Source organism: Nicotiana tabacum, chromosome 15, assembly GCF_000715075.1.
Source record: "Nicotiana tabacum cultivar K326 chromosome 15, ASM71507v2, whole genome shotgun sequence".
Classification (NCBI taxonomy): domain Eukaryota; kingdom Viridiplantae; phylum Streptophyta; class Magnoliopsida; order Solanales; family Solanaceae; genus Nicotiana; species Nicotiana tabacum.
The window spans coordinates 122,870,923-122,892,273 of NC_134094.1; the positions used below are offsets into that span (position 1 = coordinate 122,870,923).

Below are 21,351 nucleotides of genomic sequence, written 5' to 3' on the forward strand. Positions count from 1 at the left end.
AAACTAATATGATAAATCAAGAAGTCAAAATCAATATCCGAATAACAATAGTCATGAAAGAACCACAACCCTAGAACGTGAAGTTTAGCTCCACATAGACATGGTAGCCAAACAACAAATCATATAAAGAAACATAAAAATTACTAAGTTTGGTGGGAGAAAGATGAAACTTGATGAATTCCGGCCTTCACAGCTTTTTCCTCCCTTTTTCCCTCTTCCCAATATGTTAGATAACCTAAAAGAGGCGTTTTTAGCTTATATATTGCGTACAAAAGTCGTGGGCCAAAGCTCTCCCATTCCTAGTCCAATTCGGCTTCAGGGATTGATGCTAAGGTGGATGCGACGCATCCACCTTGTCCTCCATTTCGATTTTTGCCTGCGAAGGCGGATGCGACGCATCCACCTTGTCCTCTATTTCTCAGCTTCGCATGCGATGGTGGACGCGACGCATCCAACTTCACTTCTACTTCCCAGTTTCTCACGCGATGGCGGACGCGATGGCACAACTTCACTGCTAAGGTTGCATGCAGGATGATGTTTTCCTAGGTTGGATGCGACGCATCCAACCCTTCTTCCTCTAGCTAAACCACCTTTTCTTCATATTTTGCACTCCGAACACCTTAAATCGTCACACATAACTTAATTAGTCATCAAACCAATAATTACACCATGTTGGGTGTTTTAAAGATTAAATAACATCAAAAAGTGGTTAAAGCATGGGTAAAGTAACATTAACACATATCGAAATATGCCAAACATCACTACCCCACACTTAAACCTTTGTTCGTCCTCGAACAAACCATCATATAGTAGACGAAACAAAATTAAACTCTTATCGTTCAAAGCACACTGCACCTATGACCGTGGTTATTTGCTACAATTAGGCTCTAGACTATGCATCAACACACTTCCCTTTTCTTATGCCCTTCTTTAAACATATTCGAACAAAGACAACATGCTCACAACAATCCTAACCTCAAAAACCGACTCAATGTCACAATGCACTCATGGCTTGAACAACCAACATCATAGAGAAGTCTAATAACGTTACCTATCCCTCGTGAAACCATGTGCCCTCACAACAAAAGCAAAGAGAGTAGAATCAATCCACACATTCGAATCTCATGCTCACAAAGAAAATCGCTCACTCTCACAAAAGAAGTCGCATGCATGCAGTTGGTACCATAGGCTTGCCCTTAATGTAAATCTCTACTAATGTAAGCTCGCTCGATCTAAAATCAATTAGGACTTTTTTCATGGTTGTAATGTGGGCTAAGGGACGGGTAGGATATATCTAAGGAATAGTGACTCACCCTCCTAAGCACTTTAATACATCACAAAATTACTCTAAGCATTTTTTTTTTCCTTCAACCCCACTTCAATTTCACAAACAATATCACCCCCAAAACAGTCCCTTTTTCTTTAAGCACTACTTTAGTTCATACCCACTAGCAAGAACAAGATAACAATTTATTCATTTATATTTTTCTTTTTTTCTTTTTTTCTTTTCTTTTTTTTTTTTCTCTTTCAATTTCCGCTAGTGGTGTATTATTTTACAAAATAAGTGCACCCTTCTTTCTTCCATTGGTTCCACTCAAAAGTCACCCCACACTTAGTCCCTTCTTACTTCTTTTAGCGCTCATCTAACAATTAAAGTGCTTTAAGAGGTAAAAGGATCAAAACAATGTCAATTAAGAATAAAAAGGGTATAGGCTTGTAATGTGGGTACCAAATAAAAGGTCTACAGGCTCAAAAGGGTTAACTAGGGATAGATTTTATTTGTGATAAGCAATAAGCTCAAAAAGATCAAAGAAAGCCTAAAATCATTTTTCAAACCGAGCATCACCTAAAATTTCGCTTCAATTCACATACCGGGCAAGTTCTAGACACAAGTACATTACATGGACTACACAAAAACCTCACCACACATGGCACATGACTCGCTAAGGACGGTCACATTCCGACTCTCAAACAATGCAAGTATTCACGGAGCAACGAGATATTAAGCATTAAACGCAAAGTGAACACAAGTCAAGAAAAATGAGAAATAGGCTGCAACAAAACATGCTATCCGTTTTAACAAGGCATCATCAATAATTTCAGAGTGAGAAGGGAAGATATTACATATGTAAAAGCTTAAATATGCCAGTATCAACCAAGTCAAGGTCACCTAGGTTCATCATTCTTCCTCCTTTTATTCCCTACATTCCTACTCTACTCTAAAAAGAAAACAAAATTACCCGGTTCAAACTACATCTCATGGAAAAGAACCGAGGCACAAAGAAAAACCACAGGGGATTATTACTATCTACAAAGATACTTTTTTTTTTTTATAAATAAATAATAGATAAACTGATAGTTACTCCATATAGATGAATTTACTGCTATTTTATGCCATTAATCCAGTGAATATATTAGTACATTCATCCATACATCAAACATAAATCACCCCCACCCCACACTTAGGATTGTGCGTTGTCCCCAACGCACACAAACAAGGTAAAGTAGGGTGAGAAGGACTCCCTGAAGTCAAGGTGGAGGAGCATCTGCATCCATAGCATTCCTATCATCAACAACTGGTGCTGATTCTGTATCAGGTGTTACAGCGACCTCAATAGGCCTGTTGAGTGGAGCCTCGGTGACTATGGGAGGAACAGGAGTGGATGGTCCGGCAGTGGATGATGCAATCAGCTGGGAGATGTCTGTACCTGCACATTGAACCAGAGCTCTGAGGAGTAATGATATCTCCTTCATCATCGTGGCCTGCTCGGTCTGAACTCGGCTTAGATCCGCACGAGTCTGTCTCAACTCATCCCTGGTGGCACTCAACTCGACACGAGTCGCTATCAGCTCAGCCCTGTTCTCTTGCATATCTGCTTGCATATGCTCAAATAATTGTTGGACGGTGAGCTTAGAAGACCTTCCCTTGTTCGGCTCTAGAACATGAGTGACATCATATGGTCCTGGAGCTTTAGCCTCAATGTCATCATTCTCCTTGTCCCATAGTACTCCCCTCTCTGTTAAAAAAGCCGTTAGGGTATTAGCAAAGAACAGCCTCCACTTGTAATTCATCCTGGTTCGCTGCATTTGATCATGCATGATGGCTCCGAAGTTGAGTGGTATCCCCTCTAATAAAGCATATAATACGAGTGCGCGGTAACGAGGGACATCGGTTTTATGTTGGCATGGCAGCAGTCGGTTACAAATGAAATTTAGAGCCACACGTGCTAACGCACTCATGAATTCCTTTGCTATAGAGTGGTACTCCATACTCCCATGCTTCCATTCTGCATCCTTCCTGGTAGGGCATAGGACAGACTTAATGTGTGCATAATCTGGTGTTTTGCATATGGCGTCAAACCTGTCAGTGAGTGTGTGTGGCACCCTTAAGAAGTTATTCAGAGCTTCAGCTGACACATTAATATCTATCCCTCTTACTCGCACAATGTTTCCCCGTGCGTGACGCCAATTGGCGTAGAGCTCTCTAACAATGGTGAGGTTGGCTTTGCCATGACCTTTCAGAATGGGTCCCCATTTTTGCACCTCTCGAATTGACTGGAGAAACTCTGAGTACTTTGTCTTAAGTGGTCCGATGTTTATCGGCTTTTCCGGAATGTACTTCTTTGAAACCAATATCTTCTTATAGGCTCGGAATGCCTTCTCATTAACAAAGTATTTCTCCCAATCAACTCGGTCTATGGGTTCACCTTCGTCTTCATCACTCATGTTGATCTGTAGGTGGTCATTGTCCGAATCGGAATCGGATTCAGATTCTGTAGTAATCTTCTCCTTCCCTTTATCAGTTGGAGCACTCATTCTCGAAGCTTTTCTTTGGTATGTCACAGGCTCTCGTATCTCTATTCCTTTGCTTGGTGTAATACCCTTCTTCACTGTCCTCCGGACCAATGTTTCCTCCTCCTCTTGCTCTGAATCATCACTTAACTGCCTAGGCAGCAGTTCCATTTCCTTCTCCGTCCGCTTCCTCTTTTTCTGTGGATTTGGACCGCCCGCTGCCCTTCCGGTAGGCTTTTTGGGCGGTTGTTTGTTACCATCTTTGTCTTGTTGCTTGGATGGTTTACTCGCTGCTGTCATTTTACGAATCTAAGTACCTGCAATGCAAAGAATTCAACAATTAGCAGATGAAACAGCGAAGTTCAGCCTGAAAGCAATTGTGACAGCTTGCAGACTTCAATTTATTTGTAAAGTCATGCCATTCACTCTTCATGGAATTGTAGCTCATGACTTTCAGCAAGTATGTGATAACTTTCTTCAAAAACTCAATTTCACATAGCCCCTCACTCGACCCCATACTTATTCTCAAGCATACACCAATGTTGCTCGGTTACTCAGACTTCACCGACGCCTAAATTTTTCTCAGGGACAATTCGTCGAACATGTGGTATGCAACAAGAGTGCCTAGTTCATTCTATCAGTTGAGCAGTGCAACTACCCTCCCAAAGTTGGACGAGATGAAGGGAATTATAGTTTATCATCTCTCAACCATTACAACTACCAAGAACGACAGCCCTAAAAATCTTGAAATTGCAAAACCTACTTGTTGCTACCATTGAAGGAGGGAGGAGAGACGAATTTGGAGAGAAGCCAACGGAAGAACGAAGAGGATGATGCGTACCTGTCGCGTTTGATCTTATTGCGATACAATTTCAATGAGAGAATTCTGTTCTGCGTTCGTAGGCGTCGCCAAAACGAGACGAGTGGATGCGTCGCAAGAAACGTTTTTGTTCGAATAAGTTATCTTAAGATGTGTTAAAATATATATTACTTACCTGTGCGTGCGAGCTTTGACGCGACGCATCCCCTTGTCTTCCTTCAAAAATTTTCGGACGCGATACGGGCGCGATAGGCAGACTTCACTGCCTTGAGCAATTGGCCCGTCAATTTTTTTTTGCTGAGGGGGACGCGACGCATCCGCCTCGTTTTCCTTCAAAAAATTTTCTGACGCGATACGGGCGCGATAGGCAGACTTCACTGCCTTGAGCAATTGGCCCGTCAATTTTTTTTGCTGAGGGGGACGCGACGCATCCGCCTCGTTTTCTTGAATAAAAAAAAAAAAAAAAAAAAAAAAAAAAAAAAAAAACTAACTAACTTGGGTGGCCTCCCAAGAAGCGCCTGATTTAACGTCGCGGCACGACGCAACATGTTCTTCATGCCTCCACTAAGTCCATTGTGGTCTTGTGACGTGCAATGTCACCACCCCAATAGTGTTTTACTCTTTGGCCATTTACCAAGAATGTCGTATTGGACCCCTTTTCACACAATTCTATCGCACCATGAGGTTTCACACTAACCACTTCAAACGGACCCGACCATCGAGATTTAAGCTTTCCTGGAAAAAGCTTTAGCCTTGAATTAAACAGTAGAATTTGTTGACCTAGTTCAAACTCACGATGTTGGATATGCTTATCATGCCATCTTTTTGTCTTCTCTTTATACAATTTGGCATTTTCATACGCATGCAATCGAAACTCATCAAGCTCGTCGAGTTGTAGCAATCTCTTTTCACCGGCCAAGTCCATCTCCATATTTAGCTTTTTAATCGCCCAATAAGCTTTGTGTTCAAGCTCGACGGGCAGATGGCAGGCCTTCCCATAAACCAACCTGTACGGAGAAGTGCCTATTGGGGTCTTGTACGCAGTGCGATATGCCCATAATGCGTCATCCAGCTTCCCGGCCCAGTCCTTTCTATTCATACTTACTGTCTTTTCCAAAATCTGCTTGACCTCTCTGTTGGAAACTTCTACTTGACCACTCGTTTGGGGATGATAGGCAGTAGAAACTTTGTGCTTGACTCCGTATTTTGCAAGAATATTATTCAGCAGTTTGTTACAAAAGTGAGTTCCCCCGTCGCTTATCAACACTCTTGGGGTCCCAAAACGTGTGAAGATGTGCTTCTTTACAAAGCCTACCACAACTTTTGCGTCGTTAGTAGGAAGAGCTATGGCCTCTACCCACTTAGAAACATAGTCGACCGCCACCAAGATGTATCTGTGTCCGTTAGAATATGGGAATGGTCCCATAAAATCAATCCCCCAAACATCAAAAAGTTCTACCGCCAGTATATTTTGCAAGGGCATCTCGTGCTTCCTCGTGATAGTTCCAGTTCTTTGGCATCTATCACAATTTTTAACGAAGGCATGTGCATCCTTAAACAATTTTGGCCAATAAAAACCTGATTGTAGCACTTTTTGGGCGGTTCTATCCCCGCCGTGATGACCTCCATATGGTGACGCATGGCAGTCATGTAGTATAGCCTTCATCTCTTCCTCAGGAACACACCTTCTCACCAACTGATCTGCACACTGCCTATATAGGAATGGCTCATCCCACACGTAGAACCTTACATCATGTAGGAATCTTCTTCTATTGTCAGCTGTCCACTCTAGTGGCGTTACCCCACTTGCGATAAAATTCACATAATCTGCATACCATGGGGCTTCACCTGAGGTGATTGCCAATATTTGCTCATCCGGAAATGTTTCTTTAATTGACCCTCCTTCAGCTACATGGTTCCGGCTCTCTAATCTGGATAAATGATCGGCCACTTGATTTTCTGTCCCTTTTCGATCTCGGATCTCTAAGTCAAATTCTTGCAAGAGGAGGACCCAACGAATCAGCCTCGGCTTGGCGTCTTTCTTTTCAAATAGGTATCTGATAGCTGAATGATCTGTGTAGACGATGACTTTGGTTCCCACTAGATAGGATCTGAACTTGTCAAACGCCCACACCACTGCAAGCAACTCCTTTTCAGTCACTGTATAATTCATCTGAGCTGGATTCATAGTTTTGCTTGCATAATAAATGGAGTGAAAGATTTTATCCCTCCTTTGCCCCAACACCGCTCCAATTGCTATGTCACTTGCATCGCACATCAACTCAAATGGTTGTGCCCAATCGGGGCCAATGATAATTGGTGCAGTCACCAATCTTCCCTTCAGCTCCTCAAATGCTTTCAGACATGCATTATCAAACTTGAAGGTAACGTCTTTCTCTAGAAGCCTGCACAAAGGGGAAGAAATTTTCGAAAAATCTTTAATGAAACGACGATAAAAACCTGCATGACCCAAGAAACTGCGAATGCCTTTTATGGATGTCGGCGGGGGCAATTTTTCGATCGTCTCCACCTTTGCTTTATCCACCTGTAGACCATCTTTTGAAACCTTGTGCCCCAAAACTATACCTTCACGTACCATGAAATGGCACTTTTCCCAGTTTAGCACCAAGTTCGTCTCTTCACACCTAGCTAGCACTTTATCAAGGTTCATCAAACAACTATCAAAAGAACATCCAAACACAGAAAAATCGTCCATGAATACTTCTACATATCTTTCAACCATGTCAGTGAAAATAGCCATCATACACCTTTGAAAAGTCGCAGGTGCATTACAAAGACCGAAGGGCATTCTCTTGAACGCATACGTGCCATAAGGACATGTAAATGTAGTTTTCTCTTGGTCTTCTGGGGCTATAGCAATCTGATTATACCCTGAATAACCGTCCAGGAAACAGTAGTATTCCTGGCCAGCTAATCTATCAAGCATTTGGTCAATAAAAGGCAGGGGAAAGTGGTCTTTCCGGGTGGCATTGTTTAGTTTTCTGTAATCTATGCAAATTCTCCATCCAGTTACAGTTCTTGTCGGAATTAAGTCATTATTTTCATTAACTACTACGGTTATCCCCCCTTTCTTCGGCACACATTGAACGGGGCTTACCCATTTACTATCAGAGATTGGAAATACAATACCTGCATCAAGCCACTTAATCACTTCTTTCCTTACCACTTCTTTCATGATTGGATTTAGTCGGCGTTGGTGTTCTACACTCGGCTTGTGTCCGTCCTCCATGAGGATTTTGTGCATGCAGAAAGCTGGACTAATGCCTTTAATGTCAGACATTGTCCACCCAATTGCTCGCTTGTGCTCACGTAGCACCCTTAATAGCTTTTCTTCCTGTAATGTAGACAAGTGAGTAGAAATAATAACAGGTAAAGTGTCAGAACTTCCCAAATAAGCATATTGAAGGTGAGGGGTAGGGGTTTAAGTTCCAAATTTGGAGCTTTTTCAATTGACGGCTTTGGTGGGGGGCCACTTGGCCTATTCAGGGGCTCAAACGGGATTATTCCTTGCATGTAACCACATGATGTATCTAGGATTCCCTTTATCTCCTCAACCTCATCATCCATCTCCAAGCTATCAAATAGCATGATTGCTTTTTCTAAACAGTCGCCTAGATATACACTCGTGTTAAGAAGTTTCTCATCCACCTCCACCACAGATATCATAGAGAGCTCCTCATAGTGGCGGGGGAGTTGGATTGCTTTGTAGACATTGAAGACTGCCTCCTCGTTGTCCACTCTCATAATCATTTTCCCTTCTCTCACTTTAATTATTGCATCGCCAGTAGCCAAGAGAGGTCGTCCCAATATGATTGGAACTTGTTCATCAGCCTCGAAGTCTAGAATAATGAAGTCAGCTGGGAAGATGAATTTTCCAATTTGCAGCAGCACATCTTCAATCACTCCTTCAGGGTAGGCTATGGACCTATCAGCTAATTGCAACATCACGGTGGTTGGTCTCGGAGCTCCCAGACCTAATTGCTTAAACAAGGATAACGGCATCAGATTTATGCTTGCACCCAAATCACACAGAGCACGTCCCACGTTAATATTACCGATTTGTACTAGAATAGTGAAGCTGCCAGGGTCCTTAAGCTTTTGGGGAAGCTTGTTTTGGACCCTTGATGTGCACTCCTCAGTAAGTGCAACCGTCTCGAACTCAGTCAATTTCCTCTTATGAGCCACTATGTCTTTTATGTACTTAGCGTACTTTGGAATTTCACGAAGTACATCCACTAATGGAATATTTAATTGAACCTGACTCAACATGGAGAGAAATTTGTTGAACATGCGATCGTCATTCCTTTTCTGCAATCTTTGGGGGAAAGGTGGTGGTGGCCTTGTAACCTCCATTCGCTCTGAACTTGCATCATCTTCCTTTGACTCTTGTGTTGCCTTAGGTGTCAACTCCCCCCAGGTATAGGTTTTTCTTTTATCTTCCTTGGCGCTTCCTCTAGTTCCCTCCCGTTTCTAAGTGTAACTGCATTAATTTGAGGGTTCTTCTCTGTATCACTGGGAAGTGAGCCTGTAGGTCTAGTATTTTGGTTTGCTGCTAACTGCCCCATTTGCCTCTCAAGATTTCTGAAATCGGTCCTGAGCTGTTGATTGTCTAGTAACAACTTTTTCAGCAAGTCATTCGTACTTTCTTCCATTTGTTGGGGTGGCTTCTGAGGTTGAGTAAAATTCCCTTGAGGCCTATACTGATTCTGTTGACTCCCGCCCCATGAGAAGTTAGGATGATTCCTCCAGTTTGGGTTGTAAGTGTTCCCATATTGCGCATGTTGATTCATAGGACCTCTGTTTTGTTGTCCCACATAGTATATAGATTCAGGATTCGTGGGGCACATGTCAATCATATGACTGTCTCCGCATAGTTCGCAACAAATAGACATCTGCTGTACATGTTGCATTTGTTGTGTTGTCATTCTATTCATCTGATTTGCCAATTTTGCTATATCGGCTCTCATGGCGGAAAAGTCATCAAGCTCAATCAAACCGGCGGCCTTCTGTTTAATTACCCTTCGTGAATCCCCCTCTCCTTGCCAATTATGGTCATTAGCAGTGAAATTATTTAGCAGGAGTTGTATTTCACTATACGGTCTTGCCATGCAACTACCCCCACAAGCTGAGTCAAGATTCATCTTTGATGCTTCATCTAACCCATCAACAAAAGTGTGACCCAATACCTCATCAGTTTGACAATGATGCGGGCAGTCTCTGAGTAGTTTCTTGTATCTTTCCCAAGCTTGACGAAGTGTCTCGCCATCCCGTTGTTGGAACCCAAGAATTTGGCTCCTCAACGACTTTGTCTTCTTAGTTGGGAAAAACTTGATCAGGAATTTCCTTGCTAGATCATCCCAAGTGTGGATAGAGTTCGCGGGCTCCTTTTGCAACCATTCTTTAGCTTCCCCCAACAGTGAAAAAGGGAATAGTGTCAGCCTGACATAGTCCTTGGAGACGTTCGGATAATTGTAAGTGTCCGTGATTTCCAAGAAGTTCTGAATATGCCTCTGCGGGTCCTCATGAGATAGACCCACATATTGTCCTGTGGACTGAATCAGCTGTACCATGTACTGTTTGAGTTCAAAATGCCCAGTGATATCAGGCTTCACAATAGCCTGAGTCATATTCGCAAGATTGGGCCTTGCGGCTTCGATTACCGGACGCTCTTCATTGCCTGCCATATCTATTGGCTGTGGTTGGATTGCGATGTCCAAATCTCTTTCTATTCTCGTTCTAGCTTCGTGTTCCCTTCTCACTCTATGTAATGTTCGTTCGATTTCTGGATCAAGAGGAATGAGGTTGTTTGCACTTCTACTCCTCTGCATTCGAGAGTAAACCCTGCGTTGACACAAACCAGGCAAACTGAAAATTAAAACTTGAAAACAAATATCTAATAAAAGCTTAACTTAGTCACGTAGCTAATTTCTAAGTCCCCGGCAACGGCGCCAAAAACTTGTTGCGACCAAACACACTCACGCAAGTATACGCGGTCGTCAAGTAATAAAGTGACTCAAAGTCGGATGTCGAACCCACGAGGACTTATGATTAGCTATTAACTAAATTAGCCTATCTTAATTATCTAAACAAGAATTAAATCTAAGAATATTTTATTCCAACTAATTAAATAAGAAAAATATAAATAATAAACTTTGAACAGAGAAAGAGCAAATTTTTATGATATCAATGTAATGAAAACGATCTAGGGTTATGGTCTATCTAACAATCCTATTGTATTCTTCAATTGAATTGACCGACTAATTTATCTAGCTTATTGGTTGACAGGGTTAATATTGCTCATAAGAATCTGTCGAGTTCTTACTCGCCTATTCAAGCTAACCTAACGCCTATATGTCTATGGAGTTAGAATCAACAAGAACGCATTTATAATTCCTGTAAATCAACCAAGCAAGGTAATTAGGTATATGTCTATCCTAACCACAAATCCGTTCCCCGATGCCCGAGTTCAAGAACTTGCCCTACTCAATCCTATATGCAATATAGAATTCCCACTTTCGAGTTCAATTCTAGATTCGTAGATAATATTCAATTGGTGATCAAGCAATTAAATAATTAAGTGCAAGATTGAATAAATAAACTAATATGATAAATCAAGAAGTCAAAATCAATATCCGAATAACAATAGTCATGAAAGAACCACAACCCTAGAACGTGAAGTTTAGCTCCACATAGACATGGTAGCCAAACAACAAATCATATAAAGAAACATAAAAATTACTAAGTTTGGTGGGAGAAAGATGAAACTTGATGAATTCCGGCCTTCACAGCTTTTTCCTCCCTTTTTCCCTCTTCCCAATATGTTAGATAACCTAAAAGAGGCGTTTTTAGCTTATATATTGCGTACAAAAGTCGTGGGCCAAAGCTCTCCCATTCCTAGTCCAATTCGGCTTCAGGGATTGATGCTAAGGTGGATGCGACGCATCCACCTTGTCCTCCATTTCGATTTTTGCCTGCGAAGGCGGATGCGACGCATCCACCTTGTCCTCTATTTCTCAGCTTCGCATGCGATGGTGGACGCGACGCATCCAACTTCACTTCTACTTCCCAGTTTCGCACGCGATGGCGGACGCGATGGCACAACTTCACTGCTAAGGTTGCATGCAGGATGATGTTTTCCTAGGTTGGATGCGACGCATCCAACCCTTCTTCCTCTAGCTAAACCACCTTTTCTTCATATTTTGCACTCCGAACACCTTAAATCGTCACACATAACTTAATTAGTCATCAAACCAATAATTACACCATGTTGGGTGTTTTAAAGATTAAATAACATCAAAAAGTGGTTAAAGCATGGGTAAAGTAACATTAACACATATCGAAATATGCCAAACATCAATAGTATACATAAATCACAAACAACCAATAATGATAGATAACGACATAAACATATAACATAGGCCGACAAGGCTATCGTAAAGCTATATACAACAAAATTGACTGACAAGGCTATCCAAAACTATACATAAGATGACCTCTATCTATGAGCCTATAAAGAAACATAAGTGTTGGAACAGTGTCAGAACAAGGCCCCGACCTACCCATAACGTCTATAACAAAAATACATACCAAGACCATGACAAGTTCAGAGAAGGGGTCTCGCCAATAATGTTGAACTGAGCAGTCTAGCATGGTAAGGAGCTTCGTCTACTTTTCTATCAGGACCTGCAGCACAACATGCAGCGTCCACTAATAAAAAAGACGTCAATACGAACAAAGTATTGAGTATGTAAGGCAGGATAACATAATTAAGAATAGTAATGTAAAAAGAGATAGAGAAAATACCACCTGTAACATCTGAGTGCCTCTATATATATATATATATATATATATAAATATATATATATATATATATATATATATATATATATATATATATATATATATATATATGTGTGTGTGTGTGTGTGTGTGTGTGTCATCATCATATCGTACCCGACCGTAATAGGCTCGGTAAAAACGTACCCGGCCATCATAAGGCTTGATAGAATTGTACTGATCAGTGGTTGCACAATAGATGCCTTATCCGACCGGCTATAGCACGGATCGTTAAAGTAAAATAGGTACATACATATAATGCATGTTGGACTTATGGAATCACATTATGAACCTTTCGGAGTGACGTAAGGTCGGTAACCTTCGTATACGTTATTAGAGAATCTAACTTGCCATCATACATATTATAGGATTCAGGGACTACTTACAACATTTGGTACATAAAAATAAGAGAAGCAACATCAACATGAATCTTTCCATAAGAAGGGAAACAATGTAAGTACTGTTAGCTTCTATGAGTAGGGTATCTTTGGAAGCTCGTCCGTTTATGTTACGTACACTCGGAGCCGTGCAAAAGAAAGAAAGGGATAGCCTCACATACCTTGTATATACTATTCAACCTCAAGCTATGCAAAGGTCATAACTCCTTAGTCTACAATAAGAGAAACGATACTATCGTTATCTTTTAAGCGTCGTAACTATTATATGTCGACCACAACCTATTTTATAATAAGACGGGCAGCACCTCCCCTATTTATATGACTTCCAACAAGTTATTATAGCCAACTATAATCAAAATACAAATTTTGCAATAGTTCTTAAAACAATAAAAAAACATAACTTTCTCGCTTTATGAGAAAATAATTTTATTTTTCTAATAAAGAAAAATCTCATTTATAAACTTCCGCATATCATGTACTTAATTTAATGCACGTCCAAAAAGTAAAAATAATAATAACTACATAAAAACAAACTTATCAAATCTTTACTAAAAGATTGTCAAAATTACGGGATTTTTGTTAACACTGTCATAAATCCCCTATAACCACATGAGTAACCTTAATCCCTTCAAGTTTATATGGATTTACTACGGCGTATCCTAATGCCCGGGTGCGGTATGTTATACAAGATTATGTGGTGCAATCCAATGCTACTAGGAGCTCTTATCCTATCTCAGTTTATGTGAGTTATTCTCACATTACTCCCTCATACAGTCAGGTCTTGTCACCTTATTCAGCTTGTTTTGAGCCTCAGTCCTTCAGTGAGGCAACCACTAATCCTCAATGGGTAGAAGCTATGAAGCTGGAGATTGTAGCTTTAGAGGAAAATAAAACCTGGAGCATAGTTGGTCTTCCCACTGGCAAAACACCAATAGGGTATAGGTGGATCTTCAAAATCAAGTACAAGGCCTTAGGACAGGTTGAAAGATACAAGGTGAGACTTGTAGCCAAAGGCTACAGTCAAAAGGAAGGGATGGACTACAGTGAAACCTTCTTCCCTGTAGCCAAAATGGTAGCAGTTAGGTCCATTGTAGCTCTTGCTGCCTCTTAGCACTAGATTTATCAGATGGATGTCCATATGCATTCCTTAATGGTAAATTGGTTGAATAGGTGTACATGCATATTCCATAGGGGTTTGCCAGACAAGGAGAGACTAAGAAGGTCTACAACTCCAAGAGTCCTTATATGGTCTTAAACAAGCACCAAGTCAATGGAATATAAAGTTAACAAAGGTACTTCTGCAGATGGAGTTTAGACAGAGTCACTATGATTATTCATTGTTCATTAGAGAAACCAAGAGTGACATAGTTATCATCCTTGTGTATGTGGATGACCTGTTGATCACATGGAACAATGATAAGTTACTTTGTGACACCAGAATAGAGTTGTAGAAGAAGTTCAAGATGAAGGACTTAGGGGAATTGAAATTCTTTCTAGGGATTGAATTTGCTAGATCAAAGAAAGGAATCCTTACGTGTCAAAGAAAGCATGTACCAGAGTTGATGTCCGAAGCAGGCTTGGGTGGAGCAAAGACTTATGGCATACCATTAGAGTTGAATCAAAACTCACATCTGTAGAGTATAACAAATGCATTCAGAACTACAAACAAGAAGGCAATTAGGAACTCAAGAATCCTAGTTGCTACCAGAGACTTGTGGGAAGGCTGTTGCATCTCACCATGACAAGACCTGATATTGCCTTTGCAGTCCAGGTCTTAAGTTAGTATATGTACTGTCCCAAGGTGTCACACATGGAAGCTGCTCTTAGAGTAGTGAGATATATCAAAGAAGCACCAGGCCCGGGGTTACTTATGCCTGCAGAAAATACAGACAAGTTGGTTGCCTATTGTGATTCTAATTGGGGATCATGTATAGAGTCAAGGAGATCAGTTACTGGGTACTTGCTCAAATTTAGAAATGCACTGGTGTCTTGGAAGTCAAAGAAACAACTGACTGTGTCCAGAAGTTCAGTTGAGGCTGAGTTCAGAAGTATGGCTTCATGTGTAACAGAAGTCACTTGGATGGTAGGGTTGTTCAAGGAACTTGGAGTTAGAATTCAGCAGCCTATAAGTCTGATATGTGATAACAAAACTGCTATACAAATAGTTACTAATCCTTTCTTCCATGAAAGGACCAACCATATTGGCATTGATTGTCATTTTGTTAGGGAGAAAATATGTTAAGGACTGCTGAAGACAGAGTATGTACATACTAAAGATCAGCTAGCAGATTTACTGACAAAGAGCATGGGGAAGTTTCAACATGATCATATATTGAACAAGCTAGGAGTAAAGAATGTATATCAACCATGAGCTTGAAGGGAAGTATTGATTGGAGTTAATAAAGCAAGCTGATAAGTTAACTATAGTTAGAAATGTAACTGTAGATTGTGGTTAGAAGTAAGTTAGTTAGTACAGTATTAGAAAGTAGTTATATTGTAGCTTTATAAATACACAGTACACTCATGTACATATATACGGTTGTATCACTTACTTCTCAATAACATATTATGTTTTCTCTAATCTTCTGAGTGTTGCCTTCTCTTGCGTGTCTTCTTCCTCCGACTCAACCTTCAGATCCATGGCAGCTAACAAGTTATCCTTATCATAATTTTACTAATTGTAGCAGGGATATATTAAGCATTACATTTTGGACATTGTTTCATTTCGGAACATAATAAAGTTAAGAAGTTCCTAATTAAGTCTAATTAGTCTATGTGATTGGTAGTGTCCTGCATGTAATAGCACATTATTTATATTTATAGGAAATGAACTAGCACCTATTTTAAATCTAAATTGGACAACCTCTTATCTTCAGGCGCTATGGACAGAGAGTAATTTCATATCCTATAGTGGTTATAAATTAAAACAAGTGTTTGGTACTGAATATACACTACGTTTTGAATAAAAATACTTCCTTTTGCTCTTTTCGTTTTCTTTTGCGGAAAATAGTTAGCGTGAGTTGCACGTAATATATTTTATCGGTTTATTTCTGATTTCTTTAATATCATAGTCTCTAACTTAAACCATGACCATGAGGTAGAGTCTCTTAATTAAGGTGAAAAAACTGAGATCTGAATGACATGACTCTATCAACTTTCTTTAATCTCTCGGCCTGTTCATACTTGGCATAGCGTACAGGGTGAAGTACTGAAGTATATACGCTTCATGCAAGCTACATATGGAGAACTTACTGCTTATTTAATCATAATGATATAATGGAAACTAAATACAAACATTGGTGATACATCATTCTTCACATCTACTCCAACCTGGCTTATCCTCAAGAAAAACATTCAGGCCATCCACTACCTTCATGCCGTTTACAGTACGATTATATCTGTGTTTTCCCACCTATTCTGCTTTATCTCTTTCATCTTTTCGGGCTTGTTCCAGCACGCGCCTTTCTTTTTCTATATCTGCGTTAACACCCTTGTGGTCGAGAAAAAGAGTAGAGTCCACGTCGGTCTCCTCTTCCTCTTCCTCTTCCTCTTCCTGCAAGGGAGAGTCTTAAGAGGGAGGGGGAAGAGCTAGTTACAACTGCAAGTTGTATTTTTAAATTAATACAACTTAGAGACAAAAAGATGTTAAAAAAATATCTAAGCCAATGCCTTGTAATTTTATTATAGAATTGTAACATAATTTTTGAATTCAAATATAAACTTCTAATTTGCAAGTTTTCACATTATGGTCGTTGGTCCAATGACTAATTTTCAAAAATAGCAGTTGGGACCGTAACTGTGCTAGCAATAAACTGCCATGTGTGCCGTGAAGTAATTATTCTATAAACAATTATGCGCTTTTGCATTATCCAATCATCATCAATCCAATAACATGTAACAGTAAGGTAATCATAGTCACTGTTACTTCTACCAATATTAGTTATAATAGCAACATGACAATTTATATGAGTAAATAAGTAGCGCAAATATTATTCATATTCATGCTTATATCTATAAATATCGTTCTTTATAGTTGTGCGAGGAAAACCTTTATAAATAGGATTATAAATTTTTCTGATGTAATGCACAAACGCAGGGTCAGAAGGAAAACTATAGGGTAAGCACATAACAATTATCAATTTTGCCAATTCTCCCGATCTTTTCTTGAATTATAATATAAAATACCACCGGTAACAATGTTAATTCTCGGTTGAAATTGATTTGAACCAGTACCACTAGGGTTAGTCTGACAAGGATAGCTACGGGGTTGGATCGGGGAACCGGGGGAGGAACAATAGTACCACTAGTTTCGCCAGTCTTATATTTTTTCCTTATTCTTACTTTTACCGTGCCCAAAAAAATTATTTAAGGAAGACATCTTAACTAATCAAGTAATAGCAACTAAATAAAACAAACAAAACTATAATATTAAGACTTAAGAGTTGGAACGAGTTTATTGAATTGACGAACAACTTGCTAAAAATTAATTATCGTTGAAGACTCCAATTTACTAGCTTCACAATTTTTTCGCAAATTCTAATAACCTCAATATTTTTTGACTATTTTTTTTGAATAAAGTAAGCAATAGTAGCAAACTCACATTTTTTTTTTTACTATTTTATTTTTATAAAGCAAACAATTATAGCAAGTATTGAAGAAAATTAAAGAGAGATTTTGATAGATTGATATTGATTTTGTAAGAAAATGAAAGAATGAGAGGTATTTATAGTAGAAAATAGGAAAAAAGTGCAATAATAAAAAGTTTGGGGTTAATAATTAGTTGGAGGGGTTAAATAGATATTTTTTGAAGAGCCAACGACTCTTTTTAAAAGGCAACGACTATTTTTTTTTTTTAAAATTCCGTTGGGCCAGTTTGTCCCGGCCCACTAGACCGGCACGAGCCCACCAATCGCGGGCCAAAGGTCTCAGCACGTTTAACCCATTTAGTCCGTTTAGCCCGCGGTCCCGAGCCGCTCCCGGACCTGGCCTGACCCACTTGCCAGCCCTAGTTCCACTCCAACTTGACTTATCCTCGAGAAAAACTTCCAGGTTGTCTATTGCCTGCATTCCGACTACAACACAATAATATTTGTACTGTCCCACCTCTTCTACTTTGCCTTCTTAATTTTGTTGAGCTTGTACCAGCATGTGGCTTGCTTGCTTGATGTCTTTATTGACACCCATATAGTTGAATAGAATTGTGTAGTTCATGTTGCTGTTAGCATTCTGCAAATCAGAGTTTAAGGAGCAGGGGAGAAGAGTTAGTTAGTAACAAGTTAGAAAGAAAGGGAAAAACATTATACTACAAAATCCATACTAAGTATTCGTCTATTGTCGCATGTGCTTTTCCGTTGCTACGGCTTTCGATGTTGCTGCCTTCGCCTTCGCAAGAGTTGTGCTATGGAGGAGGGATATGAAAGTGGAACTGTGGAAGAGCACTAAAAGCTATAAATAGAGGGATCGGGGAATGGAATTGCAAAAAAATAGATGGACAATGATTATATATTGATAGAATAACTCTATCTTATCTTTTCTAGGCTAATGGCATAAATAATTGAGATCAATTATTTATTTTCAAAGTATTTGGTTTGGACGGGAGGATGCATAAATAATGAAAGGTCTCTTTTCCCTTAAGGTAGAAAAACCATTGATGTAGGAGATATTGCAGCAACGATTCCTATACTTAACTGGTAATATAAAAGGGAAAGGATTGAAAAGGAATTTTTTTTAAGAATAAATAACAAAATGATACATGGCTCGAATCCTCAAAGCCAGAAGAGTACATCCAAGAAATTTTGGTGCACTAAAAACAAAGATTACTACGTTTAGGGTGGTTATTCTAAGTGTTATTTGTATATTATGCCTTTTTATATTTTATAATTTAAAAAAATAATCTTTTTAAATCTCTTATGAGTTATGTGTAAGAGACAGATCTCTTAGGTGTAAAGGTAAAATTTTAATATGTAAAAAAAAAAAAAAAGGTAATAAACTAAAAATAAATTTGTAAAGAGCAACAAAGTCAATTGATAGATAAGTGTAAACGTTGTATATGTCAAAGTACAATTGGTAGTAACTTGCTAGCAAATAATTTTGGAAAGTCGACACGTATGATTGAAGCTGGCATATTTCATGCTTTTCAACACAAAAAAATGCATTGCCTAAACATTTGAACAGTATCTTTTTTTCAGTCAGAAAAGTATTACTAACATTTCTTTTTATATTTCAAATACAATAGTAATTTGTGTAATTAGTACCATTAACGTATTACGGATAAGGAAATAGAGGCCATTTTCCACTTTTTCTCTTTTCGGCTGAAAATTTCCAAAGTCTATGAAAAAAATAGAAATAATTGATATTATAACAAAATAGTGGCTTTTTTTCAATGACTTTGCAAACGCCGGTTATTTTTCAATTACCGATCCGAAAACTGGTTAGTCCGTGCTATTTTTACAATAAACTGCGAAGCAGAGGTACTTGTGAGATTAGCAACATGTGGAAAGTTTACTAAATTTTGATTACTTTTAAAACCGTGACTATTTTTCAATTACCACTTATAAATCTGTCTATTTTTAAATTTCACCCCAATTTATTTTATGGACTAAGCGAAAGCCCAAATTCCTTTAGGGCTAGCTGACATGCGTGAGGAGCAGTGGACCTCTTATAAGATGTGGGCCGTGAATGGGCCAAGCCAAAAAATTCAGGAAAATTATGAAGAATTAACCTAAAGAGACGCTCACCCAACCGCTTAAACTTAAAAATAGTCTGTGGAGGTATATATATATGTATAATTTATGTATTATGTGTGTATAGTTGTATATAATTAATATATAATTTATGCATAAAAAAAGGGCAGCACGGTGCATTAAGCTCCCGCTATGCGCGGGGTCCGGGGAAGGGCCGGACCACAAGGGTCTATTGTATGCAGCCTTACCCTGTATTTCTCTATAATTTATGTATATGGTTAGCAAAAGTAAACAATGAATATGGTTGGCTATTTGGGTAAAGATTCCGAAAATTATCAACCTTTTTCAGACCGGGGGCAAAACACAACTAAAGATCAAGAAGGAAGAAATTTAGAGAGCACTTCTAACAAATATAAGCTAGCGTTTGGCCATAGATTCCCAAATTTGTTTTGAAAAATCTGATTTGGGTGAAGTTTGGTTTGAAGATGAAAATGTGTTTGAACATGAGTTTTCAAAAGATATTTCACTTTTTGTTTTTTGAAAAATATAAAACATGACTTATACCCACAAGTTCTAAAAACTATCATAAATACCCAACAGTATCTTCATCAATAACATTCATTATATTATCGCAAACCATAATCCTGAACATAAATAAATTTGGTACAAAATTATTATTTTATAATGAACTACATAATACACTATCAGATGACCGAGAAGATGAAGGAAGATTGTTACAAAATAATAAATGGTGGACTCTTTTATAAAATATAAAAGTTTGGGATAATTTTAAAAAAATGTAATAGATTTTGGGCCAAAAGCTGATTTTGGAATTTGGGTTTTGGGAATTTGCCAAAATATGAATGAATTTTATGAACAAACATGTATTTGCCAAAAAAAAAAACAAATATATTTTGGCAAAATTTATCGGGTCCTAAAATTTTAATGCCAAAGCAGTTCACATTCGAAAAGATATCTTCTACGTAACTGATTTCAGGTGAATGTTAAGGGAATTAGTATCATTTATGCGCATTTAACAATTAAAAATGGATCCAAGATTCCAAGCTTAGAGTGTGGAATGACGTTGTACACTACAGTTCTTTTTGTAAAAATAAATGCGGGCTTATTCTAGTTTATATCAAATAATATTACGTCTCAATTCTAAAATTAGAATCGGGTTACTGGTCATTAATTTACTTCAATCCTATTTTATCCGAATTACTTGGCTGCTCGCTATGATTTGTACAATATATATAGATTGAGTTAAACTTGGTCTCTATATATATGTTAGCAGAATTCTCAAAAATTATTTAAGTGGAAACACTGAATGTGCATTTGACGCTCGCTCCACTACTTGTGCCCGCCGTGACTGTCTTTGTAAGGAGAAGATGCACTTATCTATCCAAAAATCATTTACTTTTCCTCTTTCAATAAGTTTACTATCTCTATAGCGCTCAAACAGTGTAATTTAGTGATTAATAAAATCGGCAATTTTATTTAATCTATCCAAATCTGGATAGATAAAGCTTTCAATATATATGCCGGTGAAAAATAGATTAAATATTCCATAAAATTAATCGAGATACATACAAAGTATCACCCCACAATTATTAAAAGAAGGCTTACATCTCACTAAGGGGTCGTTTGGCGGGAGGTATTAAAAAAAATAATGCAAGCATTAACTCTGTACATTATTAATACTTTGTTTGGTACATTTTTTCAACATGTGTATACATCATACTTGGTATTAGCCTATATATAAGTAATGCATAGAAAACTATGACATTAGTAATACCAATGC

The 21,351-nt window shown here is 38.7% G+C and overlaps 1 protein-coding gene and 1 long non-coding RNA gene across 2 annotated transcripts in view; one reads left to right on the forward strand and one right to left on the reverse strand.

The window, feature by feature from the left end:
* LOC142169841 (uncharacterized) overlaps nt 1–13,978 on the forward strand; it is a 32,451-nt gene extending 18,473 nt beyond the window's left edge. The window contains exon 4 of the mRNA XM_075231762.1: nt 13,646–13,978. Within this exon, the coding sequence (XP_075087863.1) occupies nt 13,646–13,978 (333 nt within the window). The remainder of the gene's footprint in view (nt 1–13,645) is intronic.
* Nucleotides 13,979–16,043: 2,065 nt separating this feature from the next.
* LOC142169924 (uncharacterized) lies at nt 16,044–18,428 on the reverse strand. The gene is made up of 3 exons (XR_012699556.1): nt 18,185–18,428; nt 17,971–18,093; nt 16,044–16,465 (listed from the first exon to the last, which is right to left on the reverse strand). It is a non-coding gene; the product is annotated as an uncharacterized LOC142169924 (long non-coding RNA).
* Nucleotides 18,429–21,351: the final 2,923 nt, after the last annotated feature.